This window comes from Dermacentor albipictus, chromosome 1 (genome assembly GCF_038994185.2).
Source record: "Dermacentor albipictus isolate Rhodes 1998 colony chromosome 1, USDA_Dalb.pri_finalv2, whole genome shotgun sequence".
Taxonomy (NCBI): domain Eukaryota; kingdom Metazoa; phylum Arthropoda; class Arachnida; order Ixodida; family Ixodidae; genus Dermacentor; species Dermacentor albipictus.
The window spans coordinates 429437186-429450347 of record NC_091821.1 but is presented as its reverse complement, the minus strand read 5'-3'; the positions used below and the strand labels follow the sequence as shown (position 1 = coordinate 429450347).

Below are 13162 nucleotides of genomic sequence, written 5' to 3'. Positions count from 1 at the left end.
TCCAGCGCTTTATCACTGAATCAGCAGAAAATTTTAAATATCAGTAGATCTACTGATAAATCAGCAGCCGTGGCATCACTGCGAACGACGATCCACGCTAACGCGGCGACGGTGCTGCCACCTGTAGTTCTACGTCGCGGCGAATAAGTGGTGGCATATGCAACAGCCAAGATGTTCGAATAGCTAATGTCAACGTGCGAGCTATTGCGACAGCTCCTGCTCACACTCACGAATGAGGACTTCAAAAATTCCACATCGTCGCACAGGGTTAACCGATCACACCAGCGCATCTCGAAAAATACTTAGGGAATGACGCCGTAGGATACAGGGCCGTCACAATGTACACATGCATGGGGTTGAGAGGCACAATCCAATTGCAATCAAGAAGCGTACCGTGCTCGCCAATTCTGTGCCTTCTGGGCTGTTGTACGTCCCGCCTCGTGCAGTCTGCCAGGCTCTAGCCGCCCCACCCAACGGCGACACGAAAGAACGCCTTGGTCTTTTGGGTGTCAATGTCAGCCGCATCTTGGAGATGGCGCCACCAGGCAAGCTCTCGAGCGGCGCTGGTAAAGCCGTAAGATTATGTTCAAGTCAATCTGTGGTCAGTCTTGCCGAATCACTACGCTAACGGGTAGCATGTCAAAAAGCAGTAGAATCAGTTCGCTTCAACCAAGAAAGTAATGAACACTCAGTTAGTTACCTGCAGCCTTGGTTTGCGAATCAGATTAATTTACACGTAGGCCCAAATGCGTTGGTTGTAGGTGTCTTCAAATGTATATAAATATAATGACGATAAGAAAACAGCAGAGTTGCGCGAACTTCCAGAATCACATCCCAATTTCTATCGAAGTTCTTGTTTTCGATCATTAAGTGTTTCAGTTGCCTGTAATTAAACCATCGACTTTAAAGCTTTGCCCGCATATGGTTCATCCATCGACTCACCCGCTTGACGTTATCCCATATACCTGTATAACGCTTTCGGGCGCTTGCTTGCCCATGCAAGTTTAGCGAAGGCACTACTTCAGCCACACTGGTTTAGCTTCGTATGTAGATCAGCCGTAATGTTCTCCCCATTCTCGCCATATTTTATCGCGGCCACTATTATAGTTGTTCCAGTACAGCTACCTAAGCTGTACGCCGTTGCTGAAACACGCTTATGATGCACTGGAGCACTTGCATAAGTAATTTACGGCAGATGCCACAATTAACCTGCACACAATCAACTTTGCATACGCATAACCCATAACCTGCGCAATATTACCACCACGTGTAAGTAAGGCGCGTCGTTTAGTTCATTGAGGACACCGCGTTATCTAGTCGATATGGCGAAGATTCGCTTTGCCCCATCCTACTCCGCCACGGAAGGGTTTGTCTGCGAGCCGCACTTTCCGGTCCCGCGTGCCTAAAGCGGTAAACTAAATGAACAATTTGGCGGTAGCTATTTCAGTATTTCAAACCACTTTGAAACGCAGGATAACAGAATTAAATGTTTGAGGTGATTCCCTTCAAATTTCCAATACGCACATGTGCTGCATTGTTTGTAGAACATAACTGATGTAATTTGTTTATTCGGTGGATGGATTGATTCGATTTTCCTTGCAAATGGTATGCGTCTGAGCAGGGTTTTCATCTGTAGTGAGGTAATAGAAAGAATTCACAATAACTAATTAAATAAATAAATAAGTAAATGCAGGGAAGCGCTGTTGATGCGGCACAGAATTTCTTATTCGGAAGAGGGTCGTTTTCAGACACCAGCAAGGTATCTAGGGAACTTTTCCAATGGTTGTAAAGGGTTGATGATCCAACGGACATACCCTCCGCTTTTGCTTTGTTTGCGCTCATTGCCTCGAATGTGGCATATTTGTCTTCTTCCTTACCCGTCCTCAGTGCGCCTCCATTGGCTGGTGGTGCTGGTACGCTGTGCTCCCCGGCATGATCGCCTAGTAGCAGTGGTGAGCTCTCAACTGCTTTATCCCATCGTGAGGGAAGACGAGGTACAGGTAGCGCTGGCGTTCCAATGCAGGGCTGTACAGCTGAGTCGGGCATAACTGCCGGAACTTTCGTGCATTCCTTTTCGCCACTTTTGAGCTCTACTGAGGGCGCGTCATGTGCACCGTCATCTGGCTCTGTTGAGACGCTGTCCAAATGACCTGCAGGACACGGGACACTAACGCCAATGTGATAATGTTTTTCTTACGTCGTCCTTATAATTGGTCAGGAGGAGTCGGTCGCTAAAACCGCATGTAACGAAAGCGTGTTCTACTATTATGGTTTATGTCTTTGCAATCGCACTGCAACCACGTGCTTTACTTTGGTATCGTTGCGTACCGGAAACGTGTCAACACCGGACCGTGCATGTGTTGCGTGCCCAGATGGCGCCGCTACTGCGCCACGCATGACGCAACCGTAATGGTCTCTCGCTCGGCAATCAGAGAGGCACAGCTCGGCAGTACGTTTGTCGATTTGAGCGAGTGGTCGCGTTTGAAAGAGCTCGTTCCGTCAAACTCAAACCTGGGCTCACCAGGAGTTATAAGGCCTAAAATTGCGCAGTTTGTTGCAGAGGTATTACGCTTGCTTGGCTATGGCTCCCCGGCGTTCTACACGTATGGTCCAGAAATGGTGAAAAGGGACTCAGACAGCAACACAGAGCGATATCCGGCCCCTCCGACGACGGTTGGAACGTGTCCGCCTTGCCAGGGAGTACAAGCGCAGTAGATGGAGGCAAAGGCAGAACCCTCAACCATCTTCGAGCGCGGCGGGCTGGAGCTGCACAGGGCAGTGTCGGTCCTCACTCGAGGGTGGTAATTCCTTTATGCTAGGGCCCAAACACCTTATGGTTAACAAACGGGCCCACTACAGAGAGAGCGAACGATTGCAGCATTATAGTGTAATAGCCCCGACAGCTCTAATATAAGGTATGCATATAAAAGCTTCCTAGTGTGTTAATAAAATAATGAAACTTGTTCATACGGCCACGTCGTTTTTGTACTCTAGTAACTAAACACCCTCTGCACCACGCATGCCACTGCGGTTGCGTTCATAATACAGCCTATCAGATTTTCTGACGGAGCTGTAGAGTATTCACTCGCCCTTTCTCGATCCGACCAAGTACGTTATGTGCAGGACTCATACGTGACGCGTGAACTTGACAGAAATATAGAAAAAAAAAGTGCCTACTATCGGTGCGAACAGGGGAAAAGGATTGCTTGCTGAGAACATGGCACGCGCGCGTTCACACGAAAATGCTCTGGCGCTTGAACTGTTCTTAAGAACAGGTACTGCAGCCGAGCCGATTGTACTGCCAGACATGGTGTTATTCAAACAAAGCTTACGAACCAAAAACTCAGTAAATTTAGTCACTGATCCTGCATCTACGAAACTCCACTCACTCGATTTGCCATTGACGCGGTGTCTCAATGTTGCCACGTCTGTTTGTTTACGGTTGCGATCGGTCGCATCTGCAATGCCGTTTTGTTACCGCCTTGCGGTTAATATACACGCTGGCGATATCAACTGGTGCCATCTGCGTAGAATACTCTTGCTCTTTCTAGACAGAAGGGCCCGTTTATCATCAGGTTGCGCGCACGCTCCGAGATGTTTGTGGCATGTTCTAGAATGATCTTAATATACAGCACCGACGAGTGCGGTAGGATTGGATTCGAGGACCACCGACCACACTTGCTGCCACCACCGCCGCATGGTTTGCTTAACCTTTTCAGTGGCACTGACGTAATGGCACGTTTCCGTCCCACCATGTCGCTGACGTATTACCCGCACGTTCTACCCGCACCTGCACCCTCTAGTCAGGAGCATACTTAAAGTGCACTTGCCATTATCGTTGTGATTTTCACCGAAGTGCTCGCTTTATAACATCTGAGAGAAAGAAAAAAACGATACTAGGGGTGCATGCCTTTCAGGAAATCCCGACACAGAAGGAGATAGGGGCATGAGATAGCCCAATAAATCTTTTACTTTCGCCATTTCGCCTCCTTGTCTGCTTGCCTGCGAGTCGGCGCCGTCACATCTATGTGACAATATCGCAACCCAATCGCTAGCTTGAGTGACGCGCCGTCCCGCGAGGGAACGCTCTGAATACGAGCACTGATTAGAGTTCTGCTGGCAACTTCAGTGACCAATGTGAGTGCTCCTCGGTGGCCGCAGCTGGCGGTATATGGGTGTACATAAGGCATATCGGTTGAAGAAAGGAGTGCAACAAGCATGGCCTGTACGGCGTGGTCTCGTTAAGGAAAGCGCAGCTGCTAGACGTGGCCTATGCCACTGCACAAATATTTGTATACCGCCCTGATCGAAAGTTCCTCAGCTTTACCCCGCGCCTCGCCATTGCCGCAATGCAAAGGCACCCGCAGGAAAAAATTGGAGGACGCTTAAGCTTCGCCTTCAAGAGTGGGACGCGACAGCGTTCCCGTCGACCCGCCAAGGGGTATAAGACAATGCGCTACGCACAGCAATCACTTACGATGCGCCCCGCATCGGACTTAGCGCCCACCTATCACGCGGTGAACGTCGAGCAACGCAGCGTTCGGCGCGACAACGAAACGTGCGCCTGAGCGAACGAAACGAACCAAAGAACTCGGTGTCTCGGAGGGAAAACGATCTACGCGAACGATCACGCCAAACGTCGTGATCGGCACGGGCAGAGAGATAGTAATCTAAACCGGAAGCACGGCGAAGCGTCGTCAGGGGAGAGGGAGTCCCGCGACGCGCCTGGCAGCGGTCCCAATGCGCGCGCGGCGCGCCTCCTGTCGGGGCAGCGCCGTACATTGAGAGGAGGGGGTCTTCTGTGTTTGCCGCAAGATGGCTCTGCGTGTGCGGAAAGCGCAAAAGAAATGCAGCGGAAACGCACTTCGCAACTCGTGTAATTGTGACTTCTGTACGTTACATGTTCATAATTACCGATATACACCGCAGTATAACTTTCCACGGCTGGTTTCGAAGGCAACACCGCATTCACTAGAGGCGCGTTTGCACCGCTTGGAAGCATCGAACTCGTGGCTGAGTGGTAGCGTCTCTGTCTCACACTCCGGAGACCTGGGTTCGATTCCCACCGGGCCAATCTTGGAAGTTGCTTTTTATTTATGAAGAGCCTGCCGTGATTTATCGCTCACGATCAACGCCGCCGACGCCGACACCCGACGCCGACGACACCGGCTTTTCTGCGACACGAGCTCCTTAACGCTATCGCGTTAATATCCGCATGAAAATACCCGCATTGCGTTTTCATGGTGGTTAACGATGAGGGTTACTTGCCCTGTACTGTGCTATTCAGAAAAGGATGTCATGGTTGCGCACAGCTATTCGCGTTATAATGCATTTTAATACGCTCTGAGGAAACCACTACGTGCTCAGTCATCGGTGTAATACAAACTTAAGCGGTGAGAATTGCCGCGCTTAACGAAATGATTTAGGTAAGTGAAAACCTATGCATAATAGCGTGGCGCGTAGCCGGCTCACTCTGGCGAGCAGAAACCTGGCATACTTCAAGGGTGCCGGGGTACGACTGCATACAATGGCACGCAGGAGCATTGTCTTTTACTAGGATCTAACGAGATCACCTTGGTAATGGATGTCCTTCGTGCTATGCTGTGACGTCATTTAGGAATACTGATGATGAGCACGTCAGTGTTTCATGCGCCGCCATTGAAATATATGATGTGTGTGCCTATCTTGCGACGTCTGGCTGAAAGCGTGCAGATCATCTGCGGTCTCGGAGGTGCCCGAACGACTCTTGCCACTTCCTTGAGCGCGTGATCCGCTTAAGACGTTCCTCTACACCAATGCAGAAGTTCATTTTCTGCCAGGCATGGGCATGCCTGCTACTACATCTGGAGTCTTAAGGCTACAGCCAAGGTAATTTTGCCATTTCCTGTTTAAGAGTTACATACCTGTCCTGGTGAGAGCCGTGTCGCTCTGGTGCTGGTTGTCGGTCGCGCTTATGTGGTGCACTGATGGGACTTCATCTTCCTCGAGTGAAGGTCGGTTCGGGACAGAACGGCGCCTCTCGGCGGTGGATCCAAGGGAATCACTCCTGAGGCTCGCTGAACCGATCGTAGGCATCGAATGACGCCGAAGGTGACTGGACGGATGAGTCTGTGCACTTGATGGTTTGTCATTGGCAATGCAAACTTCCGTGGATGCAGCGGCAGAAGTCGAACGCTTGCATTCAGGTAGAACAGGGAGATAACCTGAGAGCCGATCGGCTGAAAACGACACCGACTTCGAGCGTTCACGATGATGTGGCACGCTTTCACGTTCACCTTTATCATCGCTGGGAACTGCGAGCGAAGTACGGCGCCGAAGCGACGGCACTGACGTCGATCGTGTTGGGCGCGATGGAAGGACACACGCAGAGCTCATATGCCCTGAAAGACCTTTCGATATGGACAACCTCCGCAACGTCGCGCTCGTGCTGGATGTCTCACTCGTGGAAGACTTCGGCAAGCTCAGGGAGCTGCTAGACTCAATGGTGACTGCGCTTGCTCTTCGAAGTGAAGTCTGCGATGCCTGTCCGAGGGATGTCTTCGAGACCGCGCTTGGCGCAGGGCTGACTCGGCTACGTGGCGAGGACGGCGCGGCGCTGCTGCTAGTAAAACTATGGCTCGAATGACTGTTTCGCAAAAGTGACTTTGAACCAGAATGATAAGCCATAAAGGCTGCGGGTTTGCTAGATCGCCGCGTGGTCGGTGGCAAAGGAAATGAACTGGGTTGGCGGGAGGGATCGGTGAGGGTTCTAGAGCTGGTTCGCTTACGACCTGGCGATGCAGCTGATGCGGCTGGAGGCGCAGTGACGCCGTTTGCCGCCGTAGACGTCGCCGAGCGATCGGCGCCGTGGCCAATAGTTGCCAACAGGTCGTTATCAGATCTGCCGACGCTGACTTCTGTAGTTCTACGGCCGTCTGTTTCTCCCGCCATCGCGCTTAAGTGCAGCCCGTGCTTTGGCAAAAGTGTAACGCCTTCGCCACCCTTCCCTTGGCTTTGTCGCGCAGGTTCGCTACTACATTTCCTGGCGCGACTTCTGGTTGCTAAATTTGGATTGCGAGGATTAGAAGCCGAGGTCGAACTAAGACCTGGTTTGACATTTGAGGAACTGGGATGAGCACTGTCCACTGCGCTGGAAGAACTGGGGGGGACTAGGATGGTTTAGAGAAGCAGCTGCAGTGAGGCTACGATGCTTGCCAGGTAAGACTTCACCGGAGGTATCGGTGTGTAGTGGCGAACCCGTGCCCGAGTGATGTAGGCTCGAGGATAAACTCGGTGAGCGCCGACCGGTGATGGACTCGGTTGTCTTAGGTGTGGACGGGTGAATGTGGCTCGCGGTAAGGATGGCTTTTAGAACTGAAGCCGTGCTGTCATTTACGGCGCCTGCTTCCTTCTGTTGGGTGGACGATACAGACGCCGATGCCTTGATGATGATGATGATGATGATGATGATGATGATGATGAAGCCTCAGTTAATGGCACAAACCCACTGAAGGGGATAGGCCACGAATCGGGTGGTAATATGATTCAATAAATAAAATAAAATAAATTGGTTAATAAATAAATAACACGAAAAAAGAAAGGAAAACAAATAATCCAAGACGCAAAATAAACTATGAATGCATGAGTTGATCGACGCTATACTCGCCATAATTGCTTCTGTTTTTTTGCTTCTGTTACTGAGTCGTACCCACTATGGAGAATTTACCAAGATGCGGAAGGAATTAGAAGGCGATTAGTAATTCCGAGAAAACAACTGAGATAATTGGGAAAGAATCAAAAGAACAGCAAATAACGAATAATTAAAAATTTAACTTCAACAACTTCTTAAAATATAAACTCTTGAATGGCTGAACAAGCATCTCTGCAACATTGCCTAAAAGAGAAGGCTGCGCGAGAATGAATTTCATGAAGTGCAAAATTCACACCTATTAATTATTATAAATGTTATTTTTGAAACGCTTTTTCTTGCATGTGTAAATCGTCTACAGAGTAAGAAAAAAAGGTCAGTTGTCATATCTTCCCCGCAGAATGGACAAAGCGGGGAGAGAGCCAGATCACGCTTGTGTCGATAGAATTTTAATGAAGGTATTCGAGACCGTAACCCGACTGAAAGTTACTTAAGCTTTACGAATTTTAAAGGAATTTCTGCGCCAAGAGGATAGTAGGTGGCGATATTCTGCAAAATCAGTTATTTAGTTACAGATGGGTATAAAAAATTGAGCACGATTGTATATGACCTGATTCAAGCAGTTGTAATCTGTGTTGACACTGTAAGTACCGACAGAACTGCGCCGCTGAGGCCCCCTCTCTCCAGGCTCTCTGCCATTCCATTCTTGAATAACCCCTTACGTCCAAGTACCCAGACAAGTCTCATTGGGCAGGCGCAAGAGATTAGAAAATATGCGAAATGTGCGTTTCTTCTTGTTCTGGTTCTTCACCACCCGAAAAGCTCGGATCTCAGGTCACCCTAAAATTTTCAGGAAGATAACGCCGGAGGATCGGTATTGAGAATTGCAAAACACTGGTCTAACAGATGCATAAAAAGGAAAGCAGAAAGTATGACCCATTCAAATGTCATATAAAATAAAAGAAAGGTACGACGCTTACGGTGCGCGAAAGTATACCCACGAAGTATCTTTAGCACTCATAACAGTTTTGCCACAGTGCAGATTATCACCTCCGCTTATAATATGAAGTCTACTGTATGGTTCTGCAGGGAGAACACCTTTGCCGCAGATGCAACGCCTCCAGTGGTCGACGAAACTCCTTTGTTTGCTGTACCTACAGCACACCCATAACCTGTGTTCTTCAGCAGTGTTACCGATGTTTGCATGTAACCCTTCAGGGATCATCGTAGCTCCGAATAATGACAGATGTAACTACTTCTTGCTTGCTATGATACTTTCACAAAATGTGGCTGCAAAGCTTGCTGCCTTCCATGACTTTATCAAATAACTTGCCAGATAATTGCTTCTACAACTTCCAAAACTTGGTAACTTGAACTTGCCAAGCTATGGGTAGCCGAGTGACTTTTCTCTTGTGGGTAATATCCATTCAATTGCAGTGCAGCCACACACAGAATGGCTTTTCTGTCTAAGTGACTTTTTGCTGTAACAGAAAATAGCAGGCACTCATGTTCCCACTTCTTAGAATCGTAGTCTCTGCGTACGATGCGCAAATATAATTTTCAGCGCTAAACTAAAGCTTGCTTACTTAAGCCTTCACATGTCTCCAGTTTGGCACAACTTGTACAACAGTTTTGTACAACTACAGATGGACGGTGAAGTGGGCAAGTTGGAAGTGATTCGAGATAGACACCGCGTAAGCACAAACGAGCAATGACGAGTCAGAAAGAACGCAGGACAAGCGCTGTCTATCAAGTGAAACTTTTTTGATTAAAAAAAAACTACGCGCTTTTACGAACACGTCGTCTCGACTGACGTATATTAGCATGTTTTCTTTTTCTAATAAACTTTCAGTTGACAGATAACCTAAGCCCTGCAAATTCCCCGAGCCATCGTCGTTCATTTGCGCGCTAATAACTAATTGAGTCCCCCGATATCAGATTTGCCCACCTCATATAACTCTTTAAAATGCTTCCGTTCGATCGGCAGCATAACCAATTTCTGAGTTCCGACATTATGTACGCCCAATGCCTCCCCCAACTCCATGTAGGCTAGCGACGCCTTCTCATGAGTTATGAATGGAAAAGCATTAATAGAGAGTTTTAGAATAGGGACCCCAAACGTTTTGGGGCCCCAAAGAAATAGCGTCGAAGCCAATGCGCATGCGCGAGACGCAAACTGCGTTTGAGTTTTGCGCTGGGAACGCTATTTCACTCATTAAGCGGTAGCCAAAATAGTGGCCCCAAAAGCTTTCCGTCAGCAAACATGGCGGCACCGCCATCGAAGCGACGGTATGTAACCTACCACCAAATTGGGCTCGATTCTTGGTAACGCGTGATGTTCGCAAGCTAGAAGTGACTGCGGTTATCGCTTTCTCTAAACTCGCGTGTTTTATGAAGATTGATTCATCAGACGCCGCTGATTGCGAATTCGATTGTGGATTTTATAGCTCGTAGGCCTAACACGGCTAAGATTGGCTGGTGAAGGCACATAAAGTTGGTTTGCTCAAAACTAAGCGGAACTAATTGTTTGCTGCTTACAGAATAACTTCTAAATTGTAATTAAACACGAATACACGCAAATCAAAATTAACCCGCCGTGGTTGCTCAGCGGCTATGGTGTTATACAGGCTGCTGAGCACGAGGTTGCGGGATTGAATCCCGGCCACGGCGGCCGCATTTCGATGGGGGCGAAATGCGAAAACACCCGTGTACTTAGATTTAGGTGCACGTTAAAGAACCCCAGGTGGTCAAAATTTCCAGAGTCCTCCACTACGGCGTGCCTCATAATCAGAAGGTAGTTTTGGCACGTAAAACCTGATAATTTAATTTTTAAATCAATATTACTATTCCTATCATAAAATGGTTTATCTTATTTAATTACTTCTAATAGCTTTTCTTTGACGCCATAGATTTAGATGTTGATGTTGAGTGCTGTAAAATCATTATTTAAAGCAACACGCAATTTAAGCTCACGAGTTCTTGCTTGGCGAGATGTAGATATGGATACTGAGTGCTATACAACCATTTTTAAAGCAACGCGCAATTTGAGGCAACGATTTCTTGCTTTGCGCGATGTAGCTAGATGTTGAGTGCTATACAATCATTATTAAAGCAATGCGCAATTTAAACCCATGATTTCCTGCTTTGCAAGATGCAGATGTTGATGTTGAGAGCTGTGCAATCGTTTTTAAAGCAACGAGCAATTTAAGCGGACAATTTCTTCTTTGCGAGACGTAGATGTTGATGTCCTTTTTATGGCAACGCGCAATTTAAGCTCATGATTTCTTGCTTTCCGATATGTAGTTGTTGATGTTGATTGCTATAGAGTCATTCTTAAAGCAACGCGCAATTTAAGCCCTCGATCTCTTGCTTTGCGAGATGTCCATTTTGATGCTGAGTGGTACACAATCGTTTCTCAAGCAACGCGCAAGACGACAGTTTCTTGCTTTGCGAGATGCAGATGTACATGACGAGTGCTATACAATCATTTTTAACGCAACGCGCAATATACGCGGACAATTTATCGCCTTGCGAGAGGTAGGCGTTGATGTTGAGTGTTATACAATCACTTAAAAAACGCGCAATTTCAAAACAGGAGCAGCGCATCACAGGACGAGCGAGTATTAAGAGCACAGGACATAGCGCTGTGTCCAACACATACAGCGCTATGTCCTGTGCTCTTTACTCGTGTTATGTACTGGGAATTACTTTATTCCGCACATAGTACACATAAAGAACGTAGCCTTGTCGGAGAGATGGCGACTACACAACATCAGTTGGCGCGAACACGCTGTCCACGTGATTGTCCCACAACAGGGCTTGACAAGGATGTGGCACCACCCATCGGCACAGTGGGGAATATTCACACATAGTTTCGGACCTTCCCACTATGCGGCTGCACCCATCCGCATCCGAGGACGGAACTTGAACTAATCACGAACACAACTCGCTCGTCCTGTGTTGCGCTGTTCCAGTTTTCATTCTGACGATGAACCAACCAGCCCCATTGAACACACTGCTAGCGCAATTTGAGTCCACAGTTTCTTACTTTGCGGGGTGTAGATGTTGAGTGCTACGCAGTCATTTTTAAAGCAGCGCGCACTTGCAGCCCACAACTTCTTGCTTTGCGAGATGTAGATGCTGAGTGCTATAGAATCATATTTAAAGGAACGCGCGATTTATAAGCACAGAATTTGTTGCTTTGTAAGATGTAAATGTTGATGTTCAGTGTTATACAATCATTTTTACATCAACGCGCACTTTAGGCCGCCATTTCTTGCTTTGCCAGACGTAGATGTTGATGTTGAGCCTAGGAGTCAGTGCCATATACCCACTCTCGGTGATCCCCCTAAACCGGTCGTTCAAAATAATATAGGGATGAAGATTTGTGAGCGAGATTAAACAAACTTTGAGAAGATTCGAACCAAGTGATAGATTTTATATAATGATCTTGTGGGATCATCCTACGTTCAAGATCGAGGCTGAATAGCCTAACGGTGTTGCCGACAGGGGTGCCCCACTGTGCTTCTAATGCAGCGAACCCGAATCCCTATAGTCATTACTGGTCTGCCGTCACTTATCAGCTGCTGATGGAAATAAACGTTTTTGGAACGGAACGGAAATAGCCGGATGCTTTAGATGCCCCTGCCATCCGCATTACTCACATATTCTTCCTGAACTACATTCATTTGTAGTCTTCACCTCTCAATTGACTTACAGCAAATGAATGTTCTCCCCAGTGTCGAGAACTCCTACAGCTGAACATCCTGGTGTTTTTATGCGAAGCATATTACGAGAGCTCAACCCAGCTCCTCAGGCGCGGCGGTGTCGCCTTCAATACCACGTGACACCGTGACGTCACGACAGAGGAGAAACGGGGAGTAGGGGCCTCCTTATCCGGCGGTACAATAAAGTTGCTATCATCATCATCAAACGGGGCTCCAACTCGCGCCGTCGCTCGCGGCATTGCGGCGGTCTGCGCTTGCCTCTGCTAGACACTCACGAGGCGAGATGCCTCCTGGAGACAGAGCTGCTCGTTGGAATGAGAAGCGAAGGTTGCGGCATGCTACAGAGACTGATTTTCTAGGTGGCTTTGGCTCAACTCTTGCAAGATAGGCTGGGTGGGAATCGAACCAGGGTCTCCGGAGTGTGAGACGGAGACGCTACCACTGAGCCACGGGTACGATGCTTCAAACCGGTACAAAAGCGCCTCTAGTGAATGCGGTGTTGCCTTAGAAACGAGCTGTTTCTAAGGCTCAGGCGTGCGTCGCTTGCTCAGGCGCACATTTCGTTGCCGCGCCGAACGCTGCGTTGCTCGACGCTCACCGCGTCGAATGCGGGGCGCGTAGTCGCTGCGCCGTAGCCCATTGTCTTACACCCCTTGGCGGGTCGACGGGAACGCTGTCGCGTTCCACTCTTGAAGGCGAAGCAGAGTAACGCATGAGTTGTTTCTTCGTCTAGCCGAACCAAATATAGCCAACCAACAGCAGTTCACCAGGCTAAACAGTGGTTCAACAACTAAAATAAAGGCTAGTA

At 48.3% G+C, this 13162-nt stretch overlaps 1 protein-coding gene across 3 annotated transcripts in view; it reads right to left on the bottom strand.

Annotated features, from left to right (window-relative positions):
* The window catches only part of LOC139054734 (membrane metallo-endopeptidase-like 1), a 41878-nt gene extending 34469 nt beyond the window's left edge, over window positions 1-7409 (bottom strand). For 2 of the 3 annotated variants that reach the window (XM_070532281.1, XM_070532283.1), the window contains exons 1-3: window positions 5904-7409; window positions 1878-2150; window positions 394-563 (exon numbers count right to left, since the gene is read on the bottom strand). In XM_070532281.1, coding sequence (XP_070388382.1) covers window positions 394-563; window positions 1878-2150; window positions 5904-6930 — 1470 coding nt within the window. In that variant the 5' untranslated portion in view covers window positions 6931-7409. The remainder of the gene's footprint in view (window positions 1-393; window positions 564-1877; window positions 2151-5903) is intronic. The other variant, XM_070532282.1, reaches the window with a different exon arrangement.
* Between the last annotated feature and the right edge of the window lie 5753 nt (window positions 7410-13162).